The sequence below is a fragment of the Scardinius erythrophthalmus genome, assembly GCF_964197995.2.
Source record: "Scardinius erythrophthalmus genome assembly, chromosome: 9".
In the NCBI taxonomy this organism is placed as follows: domain Eukaryota; kingdom Metazoa; phylum Chordata; class Actinopteri; order Cypriniformes; family Leuciscidae; genus Scardinius; species Scardinius erythrophthalmus.
The window spans coordinates 2,250,033-2,270,992 of NC_138229.1; the positions used below are offsets into that span (position 1 = coordinate 2,250,033).

A 20,960-nucleotide genomic window follows, 5' to 3' on the forward strand; every position below is an offset into this window, starting at 1 on the left:
CGTAACAAAGTTAGCAAAATGTAATGTAAATCAACAAATGGGGGACGAAGATTGGAGTTTATAGAGACTAAACATGCCACACATATGATTTTGGTTAACCATAGTATGCAAAGTCTGAAACATTAACCCAAAAGAGTTTACAAGAATACATAGGCCAAACCACATAAAAGGAAAATCATGAGATGGGAAAATTAGATACGTTTATACATTTCTCAAGTGGTTATATATAGAATATATAGGATTAACAGGGTTTATTTATCCTTCTCAGCAAGAAGTAAATGAGAGTCACAACTCTCTGGAAATTCCTTTTGGGGTCGTAAAACTTCTTATCAGTCTTAATGTGTCCTGTAACAGGACACCGAGTTTTGCCAGTGTGTTACCTTCATTTGTGATGTTAGTTTTGGGGGTTTCATAGACCTTTGTTGGGTGAGTGAGTTTGCTGGATTATTCATTAAATATAGCGAATAATTTGTGTGTGTCTGATTGGTCCAGATGCTACATAATTAAGCATTTATTGTTTTAAAAATTAATCGTCTTTTCCTTGTTAATTCATAGTAAATATGACTTTTAATCAAACCTCGACGTGTTTAACCTACTGGTTCTGTGAGACATTGCTACTGCTTTCACTTTCATATTGATCTAGCTGTTTTTTTTGTAAGACACTTAGAGTTTGCTTTTTGTTCTCCATAGTCGTTTATGCTTATACATATGGCTTGTCATGGATTGCATTTTAGGTTTATTTGCAGAATACAGTCGTGTATTTTAAATTGCGTGGCTGTGCACTTATGTGCGTGTCAGGAGTGTGTGCGCGCCCCCCAAGAGAGATTTATTTGAAGAGGCATTCCCAATAGTTGGGTTCAAAGCAGCTCACAGTGACGGCCCCTAAAATCTGTTACTGAAGGAAATAAGCGCTTTCATTTCTTAAACAATCCTGTTCTTCATGTGTGCTTTTGATTTTGGAAATACTTTGACCTAATCCATAGAAAACAATACCTATATACAACAATACAACCCCCACCCACCACCCCACCCCTCGCTCCCTCCCTCCTCCTGCAAACATCTCGTCTTGAATATAATCTTAAACATCAGCTTATAGACACGCCTCATGTTCATAGTCATGGCTCATGTTTTTCGCTGTTCTGAAGCACCAGGAAGTGAGTCCCGTCAAACACTTTGAAAGTCCATTACAAGTAAAAACTTCTAGACTGCTGATGGATCAATAGAGTGTGAATGAAAATGGACTTAAGTAAGCGTTTATTATTTTACAAAACTAATTGTCTTTTTCTTGTTAATTCATAGTAAATATCACTTTTTAAACTTGACGTGTTTAACCTACTGTTTCTGTGAGACATCGCTAATGCTTTCACTTTCATATTGGTCTAGCTAAGATTTATTTGTAAGACACTTAGAGCTTGCTTTTTGTTCTCCATAGTCGTTTATGCTTATACATATGGCTTGTCATGGATTGCATTTTAGGTTAATTTGCAGAATACAGTCGTGTATTTTAAATTTTTGTGTGGCTGTGCAATTATGCTTGTGCAGGAGTGTGTGCACCCAAGAGAGATTTATTCAATTACTTCAATTTAGTTTGCATTTTTACATGTTGCATATTTTTAAAGAATATACTGTATAATGACTGAAAACATGTTATTTTTGCAACAAATGGCAATTTAGCCCTGTGTTTTATGTAATCTGTGTTTTAGTTTTCTCTTGATTGAGAAAATTAAACAATTCACATTTCTTCATAATTTAGTTAACCATGGTCCATGGATGATGATTAGCGTAACTCCATTCATGAGGAATTTGGATTATTATGATTAGAATACCTTTAGCACAGATTTCTTGTTAATTTACATTTAATCATTTAGCAGATGCCTTTGTCCAAAGCGACTTACAAGCGAAATTATTTACAAATTAACTGTTCAGAAAGCACACACAACATGATACCCTAAGTGTGTTTGTTCTGTATTTGTTGCAGGTGACGCCCAACATCTCTCAGAGCTCAGGATTGTGTTGATGGGATATAGAGGAGCTGGTAAGAGTTCAGCTGGAAACACCATCCTGGGCAGAGAGGAGTTTGGCTTGAAGAAATCTGCTCAGTGTGTGAAGAGACATGGAGAAGTAGCAGACAGACACATTACTGTCATTGAAGCTCCAGGATGGTGGAGTAATAACTTTTTAGAGGAGAGTCCTGAGTTACTGAAACAGGAGATTTTGCTCAGTGTGTCTCTGTGTCCTCCAGGACCACACGCTGTACTACTGATCATACGTGTGGACACTAGATTTAAAGAGAATAAGAGAAAAGCATTGCAGGAGCATCTGGATCTTCTCAGTGAGAGAGTCTGGAGTCACACTATAGTGCTGTTCACTCATGGAGACTCTCTGTTAGACACATCTATAGAGCGGCACATTGAGAGTGAAGGGCCGGATCTCCAGCGGCTGCTGGACAAATGTGGGAACAGGTTTCATGTTCTCAACAATCGCAACAGGAGTGACGACACTCAGATCAAGGAGCTGCTGGAGAAGATTGAGGAGACAGTGGCACTAAACAACGGCTGCCATTTTGAAATAGACAGAAAGATTTTACAGGAGGTGAAAGAGAGAAGAAGAGCAGAGGAAGAGAGAGCAGAAGAACGAATGAAGAGGATGCAAAAAAGGAGAGAAAACATCAGATCACAGATGAGTGAGTCCATATTAGAGATGCACCGATTACAATTTTCTAGGCCGATTCCGATTTCCGATTTTTCATTGAGTTTGACCTGCAGATACCAATCTTAGCCGATTCCGATAAAAAACAATTCTAACCACTTTACAGCACACACAAATATTTATTTTCGATCTTTTCTTTAACCCTTTCATGCCTAAGTTTAAAATATTCTAACTGACACCCCCACCCCCCAGAGTGAGTTTTTTCAAGGCGAACGTTCCCTTTAATGTTTCCATGGCGACGTGTCACGCGATACACCGCAGCCACAATAATACTGTATGACAGATGTGTCGCTTTTATTTCGCTTTTCCTTTTTTATTCAAAATATTCACAAACTTGCTTACCATGTCATCAACTAGCCCAGGGGTGGCGAACCTGTTCAGCATGATGAGCCAAAAAAAATCCCTCATCACTGCAAAGAGCCACACAACAGATGTGTCTAACAATAACATTAAAATGTATTACTTTTACTAATTACATATCACATAATACTTTTCATGGATTTTAATGTTTGTCAATGTTTGTCATAGTATCAGCCTACCTAAAAGGTTACATGACTCAGACTTGTTAAGTCTGGCTTGTATTCAGTTGTGGCTACTCGTAGTAATTCTTTCACATGCGTGTCAGTCAGGACAGAGCGATGCTTTGATTTCACTTGTTTCAGTGTTGAAAAAAGTGATTCACACATGTAAGTTGACCCAAACATTGACAATAGTTTGACTGCAGCCTGTTTGACATTGGGATATCTCTCATTCGGCACAATCTTCCAAAACTCCACGGTTCCTTCCCTCAGAACATTTTTAAGTCTGTCATCCTCAGAAAGTTCAATCATTTCAAGCTGAGTTGCTGCTTCATCTTCCACTAAAGGGGCTTTTAAACAGTCTGATTCAGCAGTGAATGGGTTGAGAAGAAATTAAATTTGTGGTCTTTTTTGGCGTAGGCCGGAGAATCTGTCCTCAAAACTCTGTTCGAGATTTTCAAGCAGTGTTGCATACCGTGCAGTACTCCCGTTTACAACCTCTGCTGCTTGTCCACTTGCCTTCAACAAGGATGGAAAATGTGTTAACTGCCTCTTTTGTAGCTGAGTCTTGAACAGCTTGAGTTTGTTGACAAATGTGAAAATACTCTGCACCAGGTCAGACACCATCTTTAACTTCCCTTGCAGATCCACATTGAGGCCATTCAGATAATGCAGCATGTCAACCAAAAAAGCCAAGTCCGAAATCCACTGGGGATCACGTAGCTCAGGATAGTCCTTATGTTTCTCTGCGAGGAACAGCTTCACTGGATTTAAAAGCTAAAAAAAACGAGAAAGCACATTACCTCTTGACAGCCATCTTACAGCACAGTGAAGAAGAAGCAGATCAGATGGAAGATCTTCAACAATCTCAGCAATTAGATTTTTGAACTGCCTGTAATTGAGAGCATGTGTGCGTATAAAATTGACAATTTCCAGCACAGGTTTCATGATGTGATCAAAGTTCAGCTTTTTAGACACCAAGTGCTCTTGGAGGATAATACAGTGAAATGTCCAAAATTCAGGAAAACGGTCATCAGCTTTACACAGCCCTACAAGGCCTTTCCCAGATCCCAACATGGCTGGTGCTCCGTCAGTGGCTATTGCTGTTAGCTTTGATAACGGCAGATCTGCTTTCTCAACAACAGCCATCAGTGTCTCTTTCAGGTCGATGCCACGGGTTCTGTCTTTCAGTGGCACAATGTCAAGCAGCTCTTCCTTAATTGTGCAGTCTTCTGACACAAATCGTACAAATATCGCTAACTGTGGCTTATCTTGAACATCGGAAGACTCATCCAAAGCAATGCTGAAATATCGGCACTTCTGAAGATCTGAATATAAATGTGTTTCAACTGAGTCGTTAATGTCCGATATTCTCTCTTCAACTGTGTGCCGTGACAGCTGAAGGTCCTTTACTGAACGTTTCAAATTTTCATTTTCGGGACAAAGAATAGCAACAACATCACTAAGGCACTTTTTAAGAAACTCCCCTTCACGATATGGTTTTTTTGCACGAGCAATGTTCCATGCCAGTTGATATGACGCTAATGTCACTGTCTCTGAATGCTTGGTAAATTTCCGAAAAAGCTGACTTTGCTTCTCTGACTGACGTTTCAAAGTGTTTACCTTGTGCTTGCGAAGTTCACTGCCTTTGGGAAATTCCCGGGCCACCGAAGAATGTGAAATGGTGCTCAAGATTTTAAGCCTTAAAATGCGACAACGACGTCTGGCATATCAAGCAGAATGGTTTTCCATTTCGTTCAACAAAAAAATATAAATCCTCCCTTTCAGATTAAAAATGTTCGGTGCTCATCTTCATATTTGCGCTTAGCTGTATGCTTCTTTGATTCTGCCATGATAATTCCTACTAACGTACTTCACGTTAACCTGACAGCGGCAGCTCCTGTCAGTCACTAATAGGCTAGCCACGTTAAATTGCGCGAGAGTTGAGGTTCTGTTAAAAAAAAATATATAATAATAATAATAATAATAATAATATATTATTTTAAAAAGTCAAATTACATTCAGAAAATACATTTAAATTCATTCCTATTTATTTTTAAATAAAATTTAGAAATTCTAAAAAAGTTGAATGAATTGTGATTGTATAGCCTACACAACATGACTGAACCGAGCCGCAAAAAAGCAGTCAAATAACTGCTATTTGTAGAGGCATTCCCAATAGATGGGTTCAAAGCAGCTCACGGTGACGGCCCCATATATACTATAAAGATAACTTCAACGATAACTATATTTGCGTCCACACCAACAAACGTTAACGGTCTGTTTATCGTAAGCTGGCACACTGTGGTTTCAAAGTGAGTAAAATGGCTTTAACCAGCAGATTTTCTCAGCATGCTGTGTTTTGAGTGAAGCCAGTGTAATCGATCTAACTATCTAACAGTGAATTTAGCTAACGTAGCCAATATAGTGAAACAAAAACAACACCTGGTCTTTTTCATCGCAACTTCAAAGGAAGCAAGACAAGCGCTGGATACCTGAGGTAATTCTTCTCACCATTTATTCAGAGGGTATGAACGATTGTTTTCCATATCCATTTTCTTGAAATGGAGATTGACTTGTCAAAAAATGCTGGATTTTTCTGTAGCTCTGCGATTAAGTTCTCTGCAATGTATTCTGCCATTTTAAATGCGCAAGCCCTTTAAATTCAAATGAATTCTGATTAGCTGTCAGTGTTTTATCATTCGACAGCTGGAAAAAAATTGTTATGAAAGTGATCCCAACGATATCGTTCCTCACATCTTTATCGTTATAGTTGTGGTGTGAACTCTGCTGTTCTTTAATATGGAGAATGATTTTTAGAAATATATCTTTATTGTTATTGTAATGTATTTGAGTTGATGTTACAATACCTGATGGCCACTAGAGGGCACCCCCCCCTGGTTGGTTGTTGCTGTTGTGCTGTGCTGTGCAGAATAAACCAGTCTAAAACAGTGCAGTCTCAAGTTCCGCTCATGTATATTCTGAAACACAACAGAATAATTCTTGTTATTATAGCATATTGATGCAAACATAACATAAATTGGCGATGAGAATAAAGTTGCCACTGCCAATATCGAGCCTTCGGTCGATGGCTACGATCATCGGACATGTCGAGGCATTTGACAAGGCAAGAGAGCAACGGCCTGCGTATGTAGAACGTTTTGAACACTTTGTGAAGGCTAATGGCATTAGCAAAGGGAATAGAGTGACAGTTTTTCTCAGTGTAAAGGGGTTCATCGACTTATAGACTTTTAGTCTCATTGCACCAGTTAAGCCCGGGACTATGGAATACGATGAGATTGTGAACACCCTCCAAGCACATTTTACCCCCAGGTCCATTGTGATTGCAGAGAGGTTAAAATTTCATAAACGGAATTAAGCAGAGGGGGAAAGTGTTGCACAATATGTGGCGGTGTTAAAGAAACTGGCAGAGCACTGTGAGTTTGGCGACAATCTAAATGACGCACTGCGAGACCGATTCCTGTGTGGCCTGAGTAGCGAGTCAATTACAAAGGAAACTATTGACTGAATCGGAGCTCACGTATAAAAAGGCTGTGGATTTAGCGATGTCAATGGAGGCTGTATCTAGAGAATCACAGCACTTGAGCAACTCATTGAAAGTAAATGCCATGTCTCTGGCGTCAGAATCGCCCAAGGAGAAATTTATAGATGTGGAAAGTCCAGTCATATCCAAAATGGGTGTTTTTACAAAGATCAACTGTGTCACAATTGCGTAAAGAAAGGCTACATTGCACGAATGTGTAAAGGTAATAAGACAGAGGAGAAAACACTTAGAACTACAGTAAAAGGGAAAAGTGGAAAATGGAAGGAACATACTGTAATGATACAGAGACGGATGCAATTGCAAGTAAACAGTTTATTGAACAAAGTGACAATAAAACAGCAGGTCAGCGGACAAACACTCAGGTGACAATGACACAGGGACTTTGACGGGCATGGCCTGCGGTGATGATGCACAAACGAAGATGATGCACACCGAAGATAATCCACACCAGGAAGGTAAGAGAAGAACACAGGAACAGGACGCGACACCGGGGAAGCCACAATGATCTGACAACATGAGACAAAGATCACTGAACATATAAAGGGAATGGGAAGTGATTACAGCTGGCGCTACTAATCAACCTGAGATTGTATACCACACCCACACACACACACACAACCCACACAAACACACAAGAAAGAGACAGTGGATTCATGAACCGTGACACAGACAAAGAAAAGACCAATTCACCGAGTGGACGCTAATATGGAAAAGAGTGAGGAAGAGACAAATTCAGACAAGGATACGGAACTGACACTACACAAAGTGACAGCAACACTGCACAATTCTCCACGGGTGAACAAAATGAAAAGTGAAACTGATTTAGTGTCATCTGCAATAAAAGTACGACCAAAAATTGAGGGATTGCCAATTGAGATGGAAGTGGATACTGGGGCGGCGGTCTCTATTATCTCAAGTGAACTAGCCGGACGGACGTTGTTCTCAAGACGTATACAGGCAAAGTCATCCCACCAGAAGGCGTCATCAAAGTGTGTGTCAAGCTAAACAGACAAAGCGTACTCTTACCTTTGTATGTTGTTACAGGAAATGCAGCTGCTCTGTTGGGACGAGAATGGCTTCACAGAATTCGTCTAGATTGGCGTGAGATCAAAACTGTAAGAGCAGTGCATCAAGTTAAAAGTATGGGTTATTCTTCTAAAAAGTATGCCAAAGTATTCAGAGAAGATCTAGGGACATTCAATGGGTATACAGCTACCTTAAATCTTAAACCGGGAACCCAACCAAGAATTTTCCAAGCTCAAGTGATACCGTATGCCATCAGACCCAAGGTGGAGGAAGAAATTGACCACTTACTGAAAAAAGGAATCATTTCACCTAGGCGATTCAGTGAATGGGCAACCCCGATTGTGCCTGTAATAAAAAAAGGTGGCAATGTTAGGATCTGTGGTGATTTCAAAATAACGGTGAATCCAGCTCTGGGTGCAGGACATTATCCATTACCCCGAATCGAAGATTTGATTGCTTCACTGGCTGGGGGACAAAGATTTAGCAAACTAGACCTTTCACATGCTTACCTGCAGATTACTGTGCTTGAAGATTCACATAAATATCTTACCATCACGACCCACAAAGGGATGTTTGTATACAACAGATTACCCTTTGGCATCACTTCAGCTCCACTGATATTTCAAGAGTCATGGAAAAAGTGTTACAAGGGCTACCGTGTGTACATTGTTTTTTGGATGATATCCTGGTCACAGGAAAAGATAATGCTCATCATTTAGCTAACCTGGAGGCTGTGTTGAGTCGGCTGGAGAGATGTGGACTTTGTGTTAAAAGAGAGAAGAGTGAGTTTTTCAAAACTTCATTGGAGTATTTGGGACATGTGATCGATGCATCAGGGCTTCACAAGTCCCCGGACAAACTGCGTGCCATCGCCGAAGCACCAGCTCCTGTTAATGTTAACCAACTCCGATCTTTTTTGGGACTGGTTAATTATTATGCAAGATTTGTGCCAATTATGGCCACAGTTCTACACCCCCTGAATGCAATGCTACACAAGAAGGTAAAATGGAAGTGGTCGCCAAAATGTGAGAAAGAGTTTCAAGATGTTAAAACGCAGTTGCTAACACCCAGTCTGCTCACACATTATAATCCAAGATTCCCAGTTCACTTAGCTTGTGATGCTTCACCATAATGGCTGGGAGCTGTACTTTCACACATGATGCCGGATGGGCAGGAAAGACCCATAGCCTTTGCGAACTCTGAGTAAACCTGAGCAAAACTATGCGCAACTAGAACGTGAAGTGCTAGGAATTATCTTTGGAGAAAGGAAGTTTCATACTTATCTAAATGGACGTCACTTCACATTATTAACAGACCATCGTCCACTTACCACCATACTCCATCCTAACAAAGCAGCTCCATCCATGGCTGCTGCAGGACTTCAGAGGTGGGCTCTTCTGCTAGCTGCACATAACTACACAATCCAATATAGAAGTGCTACTGACCATGGGAATGCTGATGCGTTATCCCGATTGCCACTGCCTGTACAGCACAGAGACAGGAAAGATGCATAAAAGAAATGGATGCACTTCCAGTGTGTAGCAGCGAAATCAGTAAAGGAACCAAGAAAAATCAAAGACATGCATGTCCTGTCAACAAAATCTCCATGTCTCTCACCTCTACATCCCTGGGCATGGCCATGAGCTCCTTGGCAGCGAATTCACATCGATTTCGCTTGTCCATTTGATGTTTCTGGTGGTTGTTGATGCACACTCAAAATGGCCAGAGGTTCATGTGATGGATTCGACAACTTCCTCAAAGACAATTCAAGATCTACGTGCTACATCTATTCAGTCGTTACGGTATACCTGAAACACTAGTTAGCGACAATGGCCCACAATTTACTTCAGAGGAGTTTGGATGTGTTCTGAAAACAAATGGTGTTAAACACATGCGTTCTGCACCATTCCACCCAGCCACCAACGGACTGGCTGAACATTTCGTTCAGACTTTTAAACATTCACTGAGAGCATCCAAAGAACCAGTACCATTACAGCAGAGATTAGACTGTTTCTTGTTACAGTAGAGGAATACACCACATAGCACAACAAAAGAAACCCCTGCTATGTTATTCTTGCATCGCAGATTGAGGACATGGCTGGATCTACTGAAACCAAGTTCAATGTTCTTACTGTGCCCTCCATGCAAAACACAGAGACTTCAATGTGGGTGATTCGGTGCTGGTCAGAGATTATCGACGGGAAGAGGAGAAGTGGAAAACCAGAACTGTTTCTTCTCAGTCAGAACCATTGTCGTACATGGCTCAGGTGGACAGTTCACAAAGCTGGAAAAGACATGCAGATCAAATGTTAGACTGTCATCCAGAAATTACAAAAAACACAGAACCACTGCCAGCAGAGAACAGTACATCACAAATACTGGAAGTTAAGGGACAATAACTGCCTTTAACATCTAATAACATCGAACCAGATGCTCTAGACCAGCATGTAACCAAGCTTGTTGAGCCAGCTACTGCTTCTTCCCCAAATGTGAGAAGATATCCTGTTAGAACCCGTAAACCACCTAACAGACTTGGGGCCCTATTTTAACGATCTGAAACGCAAGTGTCAAAGCGCAAAGTGCAAGTAACTTTGTGGGCGGCTCTCGGCGCTGTTGCTATTTTCCCGGCGGGATAAATGACTCTTGCGCCCGGCGCAAATCTAAAAGGGGTTGGTCTGAAGTAGCTTCATTATTCATAGGTGTGGTTTGGGCGTAACGTGAAATAAACCAATCAGAGCATCATCTCACATTCCCTTTAAGAGCAGACGCGCTTTTTCCTTGGCGTATTGCTATTATAATGGCGGATTTGCCAGGCGCGCGCCAGGAGCGGTTCACAGCCGAGGAGACCGACGCTCTCGTCACGGCCGTAAAAGAGAGAGAAGTGACATTGGGGATGGAGAAACACACCCAAATTAGCTTCGGTTAAACAGGCATATAATAATGTGGGTAAATGTGTAAGCTAGATGTATGCTTTTATAATAAATTGTCTATCTATCTATCTATCTATCTATCTATCTATCTATCTATCTATCGTTTGTAATAATATGATTTGCAAAAATGAAAACTGCTGCTTCTGTGTAGATTAAAGAATCAAAGTGTATGCGCGTAGTGCACGCTATACATTATGGTCAAGCATGCGCCCTTAAAATAGCATAATGAACAACGCGCAATGCACCACTGACTTTAGACTAGTTTTTTTCTGGCCAGTGGCGCTATTGTTTTATGGAACAGTAAAATAGCACCAGGGAACGTTTGCGCCGGAACACGCTTTCTTTTTTGCACTGAACCGCCCAGGGAGCGCAAGTTCATTCCCTAGTTTAGCGACGTGCTTCTGTGGAGGGAAAAGTGCGCTTTGCGCGGGTGCAAAATAGAAATGAAACATGCGTCGGTGTACAAAGTCAATTGTGCTGGGTGCAAGATAGGGCCCTTGATCTGTAAAATGTTTAGATGTTCTGATGTTCTATACGCAGTTGAATGTGTTAAAAGTGTTACATACTTTTGGAGTGAGTAGTTTGGTTGACGTCAATTAGTAAAATGGACATTTGTAAGATCAGAGGCTATTTTTTATTTTTTATTTTTTGCCAAAACCTTTACTTATTTCATATTGGTAAATACAGATAATATTTTGGATCTGTTTATACAAGTTTAGGCTGTCTTTTAAAGTCTTTTATAATTATAAGCAGTAACAAATGGTATTTTTTGGCTTTATTTACATCTAGTAAATGAATGTAAATGTAATACAGTCATGTATTTGCTGGTGCTAATAGCCACCAGTGCATTAATAATGCTTTCCCAGGTGAGAACACGCACAAGAGATAGATTTATTCATTGGTTCAGAGGCACAATTTAATTTCAGTAACTCCTTTTCACAAAGAGAGATTATTTAAAAAGATTTAAGATGTCACCCACCTTAAGAAGTGTGTTTGTTCTGTATTTGTTGCAGGTGACGCCCAACATATCTCAGAGCTCAGGATTGTGTTGATGGGATATAGAGGAGCTGGTAAGAGTTCAGCTGGAAACACCATCCTGGGCAGAGAGGAGTTTGGCTTGAAGAAATCTGCTCAGTGTGTGAAGAGACATGGAGAAGTAGCAGACAGACACATCACTGTCATTGAAGCTCCAGGATGGTGGTGGAATTTCTCTGTAGAGTTCAGTCCTGAGTTACTGAAACAGGAGATTTTGCTCAGTGTGTCTCTGTGTCCTCCAGGACCACACGCTGTACTACTGATCATACGCGTGGACATTAGATTTAAAGAGAATATAAGAAAAGCATTGCAGGAGCATCTGGATCTTCTCAGTGAGAGAGTCTGGAGTCACACTATAGTGCTGTTCACTGTCGGAGACTCTCTATTACACACATCTATAGAGCGGCACATTGAGAGTGAAGGGCTGGATCTCCAGTGGCTGCTGGACAAATGTGGGAACAGGTTTCATGTTCTCAACAATCACAACAGGAGTGACGACACTCAGATCAAGGAGCTGCTGGAGAAGATTGAGGAGACAGTGGCACAAAACAACGGCTGCCATTTTGAAATAGACAGAAAGATTTTACAGGAGATGAAAGAGAGAAGAAGAGCAGAGGAAGAGAGAGCAGAAGAACGAATGAAGAGGATACAAAAAAGGAGAGAAAACATCAGATCACAGATGAGTGAGTCCATATACTTCATAGTGCAGATACACACTGAGTTTATTAAGTAAGTCATGAAAATGTAACACTCACAGCAATAATAGCAAGACACTTCTTGTCATTAACTGCTATTTGTAGAGGCATTCCCAATAGATGGGTTCAAGGCAGCTCACAGTGACGGCCCCTAAAATCTGTTACTGAAGGAAATAAGCGCTTTCATTTCTTAAACAAGCCTGTTCTTCATAGGATGTGCTTTTGATAACGGAAATCCCTTTACCTAATCCATAGAAAACAATACAAAAAATAAAAACCCTGCAAACATCTTGTCTTGAATATAATCTTAAACATCAGCTTTACACTGATAGACATGCCTCATGTTTGTCCCGTCAAACACTTTGAAAGTCCATTACAAATAAAAACTTCTAGACTGCTGGTGGAACTATATTTTATTTGGAGCTCCAACTAAGGCAAAAATATGTAATGTAAAATGGACATTTGTAAGATTAGAAGCTGTTTTTATGAGCAAAAAATGTCAACATGTTCACCGTTTTTTGCGAGACACTTTTACTGCTTTCATATTGGTCAATACAGATAAGATTTTGCATCTGTTTATGCCAATTTAGGCTGTTTCTTCCCCCATAAAGTCTTTTATAAATATAAGCAGTCACAAATGGTCTTTTTTGGCTTTCTGTTCATCTAGTAAATGAATGTAAATGTAATACAGTCATGTATTTGCTGGTGCTAATAGCCACCAGTGCATTGATAATGCTTTCACAGGTGAGAACACAAGAGAGAGATTTATTCAGTGGTTTAGAGGAATAATTTAGCCTAATTATTTTTAAAGAATATACTTTCTGAAAATATTATTCTGAAGCTATTTGGAATTTAGTCTTGCTTAATCGGTGTGTTCTGTGATCTGTTGTTTTGTCTGCAGATCATTCAAATTAAGCTATTTTCTTTTCTTCATAATTATTCTCCATTGATAACGTCTCGGTTACATATAGTAACCCTCGTTCCCTGAGGGAGGGAACGGAGACGTACACCGTGGTGATCGACGAATAGTAATCTCGCTAGAGAGGCCAATCTACTTCGAGTGAAACTAAACAAGCCAATGCACATTGGCGTGCAATCATTTACATCAGCTGTGCAGCCTCACAGCGCGGGTATAATAAGCAGCTGGTGGTGATTGCACTTCAGTTTTTTGCTGAGGAGCCAAGCCTGAAAAGCTGGTCGCCCCGGCGGGTAGCGGCAGATGTGGCGACAGGACGTACGTCTCCGTTCCCTCCCTCAGAGAACGAGGGTTACCATATGTAACCAAGACGTTCCCTATCATCCAGTCACTACAACGTACGTCGTGGTGATCGACGAATAGGAATCCCTACCAAAGCGCCACAGCTGCTGCACCCCATCCAGCGCCCTGTGTAAGCCTCCACACCTTCTTGCCTGGAAGGACGATAGGAGCGGGCTTACACCGAGAGTATCCGTCACTGTTGTTCCGTGATAACCCATACAGTGAGATTATTGGATAACACTGGGAAAGCGTGCCCGATCTGAGGGAGGGGAACGCTGCGGGAGCCACATTCTTAAGGAGAGTTATGTGGGAATAGACATATGGACTAACCCAAAGGGTTGTACTGCATATGAATAGTGGGTGACTTAGCCCAAGAGAAAGACACAGGCTTCCGTTAGGAGCAGCCGTGGAGAATATACACACATGGGATCCCCGTAGAGTCAATCATGTGGGACCCAGCCTAGACCCAGTTCTCAAGGATTCAGTGGATAAAGGCCTGGCACCAGACGCTCCGCCATGTCCGGGCCGAAGGTGATGGAGGATTCAACAGGTTGACTCTGGAGCAATAAGGATGCACAGTAGGGTGCAGCAAGCCGACAGAGCCGGTACTCTCAATGCTTCTATCTGTTTAGGGTGAGAACACGGGAGGACACAGGCTCTACACGTAGGCTATAGTATCTAGCGAACATGTTAGGTGTCGCCCAGCCCGCAGCTCTACAGATATCTGTTAGCGAGGAGCCACGTGCCAGCGCCCAGGAGGATGCAACGCCTCTCGTGGAGTGTGCATACAACCTGAGCGGGCAGGGCACGCCTTGAGCTTGGTAAGCCAAGGCGTTGGCATCCACTATCCAGTGGGCCATCCTCTGCTTGGAGACAGCCTTTCCCTTCTGCTGGTCTCCGTAACAGACAAAGAGCTGGTCTGAGGTCCTGGCGCTTTGAGTTCTGTCCACGTACATACGCAGAGCGCGAATGGGACAGAGCAAAGCCAGGGCTGGGTCTGCCTCCTCCAGGGGCAGCGCTTGCAGGTTCACTACCTGATATCTAAAAGGAGTGGTAGGAACCTTGGGCACATAGCCAGGCCGGGGTCTCAGTACAACATGGTTGTCACCCAGATCGAACTCTAGGCACCGAAATGCTTGCAGGTCCCCTACCCTCTTGATCGAGGCCAGTGCAATCAGCAGCAAAGTCTTCAAGGAGAGAAGCTTTAAGTCTGCTGACTGCAAAGGCTCAAAGGGAGCATCCTGAAGTGCTTGAAGCACCAGGGAAAGGTCCCAAGAGGGTATGGAGGGGGGACGAGGAGGATTCAATCGCCTCGCCCCCCTAAGGAACCTGACGACCAGGTCGTGCTTTCCAACTGTTTTGCCATCTATGTGGTCATGATATGCTGAAATAGCGGCAGCATGTACTTTGAGGGTGGAGGGAGCCTTCACTCCAACCCTTGCTGCAAGAAGGAAAGCACTGACCCTATCGAACATCTTCGGGGGTCCTCTCTGTGAGAGGAACACCATTCGACGAACAGGTTCCACTTCAAGGCGTACGCACGTCTCGTAGACGGCGCACACGCAGAAGTGATGGTGTTAAGTACCTCTGGGGGTAAGTCACCTAGAACCTCCGCGTCCCGTCCAGGGACCAGACATGGAGTTTTCAGAGGTCCAGACACGGGTGCCATTGGGTGCCCCGTCTCTGAGTCAGAAGATCGTTCCTCAGAGGAATGGGCCAGGGAGGGACTGTCACGAGGAGCATGAGTTCTGGGAACCAAGTCCGGGTGGGCCAATAGGGAGCCACCAGAAGGACCTGCTCCTCGTCCTCCCTAACTTTGCACAGGGTCTGTGCAAGTAAGCTCACTGGGGGAAATGCAAATTTGCGGAGGCCCCGGGGCCAGCTGTGTGCCAGTGCGTCCGTGCCGAGTGTTCCCTCGGCCAGGGAGTAAAACAACTGGCAGTGGAAGGTCTTTCAAGAGGCAAACAGGTCTACCTGAGCCTCCCCGAACTCTCTCCAGATCAGCTGAACCGCCTGGGGGTGGAGTCGCCATTCTCCCGGGAGCACAGCTCGTGACAGCTCGTTTGAGCCCCCCGGGGACATACATGGCTTGAAGCGACCTCAGATGCTTCTGACTCCAGAGGAGGAGATGGCGGGCGAATTGCGACATGCGACGGGAGCGTAGACCACCTTGTCGGTTGATGTACGCAACGGTCGCAGTGTTGTCTGTACGGACCAGCACGTCTCTGCCCTGAAGCGGCCTTTTTAAGCGGCTCAGAGCGAGACGTACTGCAAGCAACTCGAGGCAGTTGAGCTCCGCGATGGTCATCTTCCCACAATGGGTACATGACTCATCCACAAAAGCTGCCTCAGCGTGTTTAATGCCCAGACACACGAGGCAGCGATCGTGACCATCCCGTGAGCCCAGGTAACGACCGCATCCAGAAACACACAGGTAGAAAGTCATCTTTAAAAAGACGTGTTCTATCTGTGTAAGCTCTTTTAGGGACTGCTCTCGCTGGTGCTGAAACACGCAGGGGAACAGTCACTGCGAACACAGACAGGAATGTGCACCTGTCTGTGCGCTGTCTCTCTCTCTCGCTGGCAGGTCTTACCAGCTGTAAAAACAGCTTTTGAGCGCTCTGATGGCGCACCTTACCAGCTGTTATAACAGCTTCTTTTTTTTTTTTTGCTCAATACACACACAGACAAAAAAAAGACACGGTTCTCCGCGCCAAGTGGAGTTAGGGCACAGTTGCATAGCAACGGCCCGTTCCACTGGCGGGACACGAGTGTATCCCTTAAGCGCCCCGCCATCAAGGGTGGTGAGGAAGGAGGAGCCACCGGAACGGTTTCTGGCAGTAAAAAGTGCCGTCCACGTCCCCGTAAGCTCCTCATGCACTTCCGGGAAGAAAGGCACTGGGGTGGGTTGGAGGGTCACGGTGGAGGGTTCCACAAGAGCCCGACCCCGTTGGTGGCCCGGGAAAGCATGGCCATCATCTCCAGGTCCGTCTCAGGCATCGTTGACACACCCAAAGGAGGTAATGGCGCTGAGTCGTCATCCGCGGAGAACTCTGACCCACCCTCCGATGCAGCAATCGACATCTGGTCTTCGCGGGGGACAAAAAAAAAAAAACACAGAGAAGAGAAGACTGTTCACGCTGCCGTGTTGTGACACCCACACCGAAAAAGGAGAGATCCAAAGGCTTGTTTCTCAAAAAATTTTCACACTCTTTGTAGAAGCAACAAAGTGCTTGGCTCCGAAGCAAAAAGCTGAAGTGCAATCATCACCAGCTGCTTATTATACCCGCGCTGCGAGGCCGCACAGCTGATGCAAATGATTGCACGCCAATGTGCATTGGCTTGTTTAGTTTCACTCGAAGTAGACTGGCCTCTCTAGCGAGATTCCTATTCGTCGATCACCACGACGAACGTCGTAGTGACCAGACGATAGGAAACCTTCGTTCAACTCTGAATTCAGAGTTTAATTGATGTAAAATGCACTTATATGTCATTTTTTAATCAATAATGTGTAGTTTGACACCAATACAGATAAGGTGAACCTTATTTCATGGACCCCTTTTTTACAAAGAGAGATTATTTAAGAAGATTTAAGATGTCACCCACCTTAAGAATTGTGTTTGTTCTGTATTTGTTGCAGGTGATGCCCAACATCTCTCAGAGCTCAGGATTGTGTTGATGGGATATAGAGGAGCTGGTAAGAGTTCAGCTGGAAACACCATCCTGGGCAGAGAGGAGTTTGGCTTGAAGAAATCTGCTCAGTGTGTGAAGAGACATGGAGAAGTAGCAGACAGACACATCACTGTCATTGAAGCTCCAGGATGGCGGAGGAGGTTTTCCTATGGCGAGTTCAGTCCTGAGTTACAGAAACAGGAGATTTTGCTCAGTGTGTCTCTGTGTCCTCCAGGACCACACGCTGTACTACTGATCATACGTGTGGACACTAGATTTAAAGAGAATAAGAGAAAAGCATTGCAGGAGCATCTGGATCTTCTCAGTGAGAGAGTCTGGAGTCACACTATAGTGCTGTTCACTCATGGAGACTCTCTGTTGGACACATCTATAGAGCGGCACATTGAGAGTGAAGGGCCGGATCTCCAGCGGCTGCTGGACAAATGTGGGAACAGGTTTCATGTTCTCAACAATCACAACAGGAGTGACGACACTCAGGTCATGGAGCTGCTGGAGAAGATTGAGGAGACAGTGGCACAAAACAATGGTTGCCATTTTGAAATAGACAGAAAGTGTTTACAAGAGATGGATTGTAGAAATAAAACAGAAGAGCACCTGGACAAATGGAGAGAGGAATCCAGATCACAGACTAGTGAGTGACATCATACAATTTTATGAATATTATCTACATATAGTCTCAGATGTGTTTCCTCCTCATTGTTCTAGACCATGGGCCTAATTTTTTAACTTATAGTCTGTGTACTCTAAAATCCATGCCAACATTAATGTTTATAAAAATGGTCTTTGACTAAGCAGGCATACACACTTTTCCTTGTGACAGAGAGTCAGAGAAACATGGTTTGGATGTTGGCTGGTGCTCTTTTACATGTTAATGACATTAATAATGCAAAGATCGGAAACCATTCTGCTGCACACAATGTAAAAATCATTTGCGATTTATAAATTGCATATCTGGAAGAGAGGCGTACGCACGTTTTTTGTGTCAACTATGCACATTGTAGAAATTATTGTGAGATCAAATGTAGGAAGGTTTCTACGCATTTCCAAAAGTAGGAAGGTTTAAAATCTGGGTACATGGGAACTTCTTAAAATGTAATAATGATAAAACTGATGTTATTGTTTTTGGTCCACCTCCCCTTTTAACCCTAAAAGGGGCAACATATCCTGGGTGATACAAATATTGTGGGGAGAGACAAGGAAAGTCTAGGACTCATTTCTTGGTTTCATGTTGAAAGGGTGTTTGTTGTGAATTTTTAGATCTGGTGACTTCTTTCATACATTCTTTGTTTAGCTCAAAGGCAGCATTTAAATACAACATGAGCACCTGTAGTGGGAAATCTAATAACCTTCAGAAAAGTTTATATTATAATATTTGGAGGGGACATACATGTTTAAAAAGTTGTTGTTAAGCATTAGCTTGTTACGTTTATGTTGAAATTTTATTAATTACATTTTTAATAATCTGTCTGTAAATGCAGGTCACGTCGCACCTTTGGGGGTATAAATGAATTTAGCCACATTTTTAAAACATTTATTTTCTCATCATTTAAACTAAACATTGTTTGTAATGTTCTGTCGAACATTAAGTATAATGCCTATTTATGAATATATTAGCCTACTGTATCATATTTAATACACAAATTTCTAGGGCCTATAAATTATCAATATGACCAAAACTTTGCTGAAAAACTTGTTGTACACAATCAACATCTTGCCTTCTGTTCTCTGATTGATAGTTTATACTTTTTTATCAAGTAAAGTCTTTTTGTATAAAGTAAATGTAAGATACACATTTACTGGATGGCAGCAACTTGGGTTTACTTGATTATTCACACATAATTTTTTAATGTTATAAATAAAAATTCAAAGAATTATTCAAGTAAACCCAAGTTGCTTCAGTCGAGTAAATGTTTATCTTACATTTACTTTATAAAAATTTAAGATTTCTGAGCAAAAAGACTATACTTGATAAAAAACTTATAAACTGCTCTGCTCTGTGGCTACTTTCGCCTGGGCCAGGAGCCCGATGCTTGAGCTGTCTGCTTCTGAGGAAGTGGATGTGCTTAACATCGAGGCGGGACAGATGGAAGACTCGCCCACCCCATCTTCCCACTTATGAGGAGCTTTTGGAGGTTGTGACTCGTGCGATGGCTAAATTAAACATCAACTGGCCCCGCAAGAGGCAGGTGGCGCACAAGAAAAGTAAACTCTATGAGCGCTTCCTGCAGCCTCAGTCACAGCATTCACGCCAGGGCTTACCTTGCTATCCCGACTTGCATAACGTGTTATGTAAGTCATTGAAAAGACTGTTCTCTTTCCGTCTGTTTAGCCCTTCAGTAGTGAATTACAGCTATATACTGGCAGCTAAAGAGAACGGTTATGAGATGATGCCGCGAGTTGAAGAGCCTCTTGGAGGCCCCGCTCTCACTTTCTGGGCTTTTCGGCGACACAGTTAATTTGGTCAACAAGAGGTTCAAGGAGGCAAAGAAGCAGTCGGTCACTTTCAAACAGTATCTATCTCAGCAGGGAGAAGCCCCAGCCGTCATCAAGCTCCTCTCACTGCCAACAACAAAAAGAGAGTGTTACCTCTAGAGAGCTTGGGTTTCAGCAACACGCTCGCCCGAAGCCTTCAAGCAAGAAAACGGATCTGAGGACAAGGCAAGAGGCCCTAACGCCAAATTCAGGCTCTGAGGGCAGTCCCCCCCGGGGAGGGGTGAGTGAGAATTGCTCCTTCACAGAATCCTCAGGTAATCGATGTCCGTATTCCAGCGTTAAGTGCTCTTCGGGACACACCGGTTCACAGGAAGGAAGTGCACTCCCTCTTGGTGAAGGAGACCATAGAACGTATTCCTGCTCCCGAGCGGGAGTCCGGGTTCTACAGCCGGTACTTCTTGGTTCCAAAGAAGAATGGGTTGCGTCCCATTATAGATCTGCGGCATCTGAACCGTTCTCTGAGGAGATTCAGGTTCCGGATGTTGACTATTCCCACCATCCTGAGTCAAATCGTCGATTAATCGCTAACATCCCTAGTATCAATGTATCAAGTAGTATCATGTACCAAGTAGGTTTCAGTTTATCAAAGACAAATATATGCAAACAAAATCAAAAATCAAAGAATTTTGATTCTTTTGTGTTGTCAATCAAACACAAAAAAAATAAAAAATTAAAAAATAGTGACAAATCAATTCTTTTCAGTAACACAATAATCTATTTCAGAAAATTGTCAATAATCTTCCACATAACGGAATAATCATTAATACCAAAAAGAATTGCAATCATGAATAACTTCGTTTCGGTTTTTGTTCACATATTTGGAAGTCCCCGCCATCATTAAGACAGACAAAATATACAGTACTGCCAATTTTTTCACCAAAGGTCTTATTTCTTTGATAACTTAAAATAATTAAGAACATGTAGGTAAGGAACGGAAGTCCCAAACCAACATATTTGAGCCAAATCATTTTAACATAGCACTGTGCAAAATTGTACACAGCGATGGCAATAGAAAATATCATCAATGCAATAATTCCT

The 20,960-nt window shown here is 42.6% G+C and overlaps 1 protein-coding gene across 1 annotated transcript in view; it reads left to right on the forward strand.

Moving 5' to 3' along the window:
• Positions 1-1,095: 1,095 nt before the first annotated feature.
• Positions 1,096-20,960, forward strand: part of LOC308695803 (GTPase IMAP family member 8-like) — a 36,024-nt gene continuing 16,159 nt past the window's right edge. The window contains exons 1-4 of the mRNA XM_081374019.1: positions 1,096-1,246; positions 1,979-2,683; positions 11,762-12,466; positions 17,377-18,060. Coding sequence (XP_081230145.1) covers positions 1,231-1,246; positions 1,979-2,683; positions 11,762-12,466; positions 17,377-18,060 — 2,110 coding nt within the window. The 5' untranslated portion in view covers positions 1,096-1,230. The remainder of the gene's footprint in view (positions 1,247-1,978; positions 2,684-11,761; positions 12,467-17,376; positions 18,061-20,960) is intronic.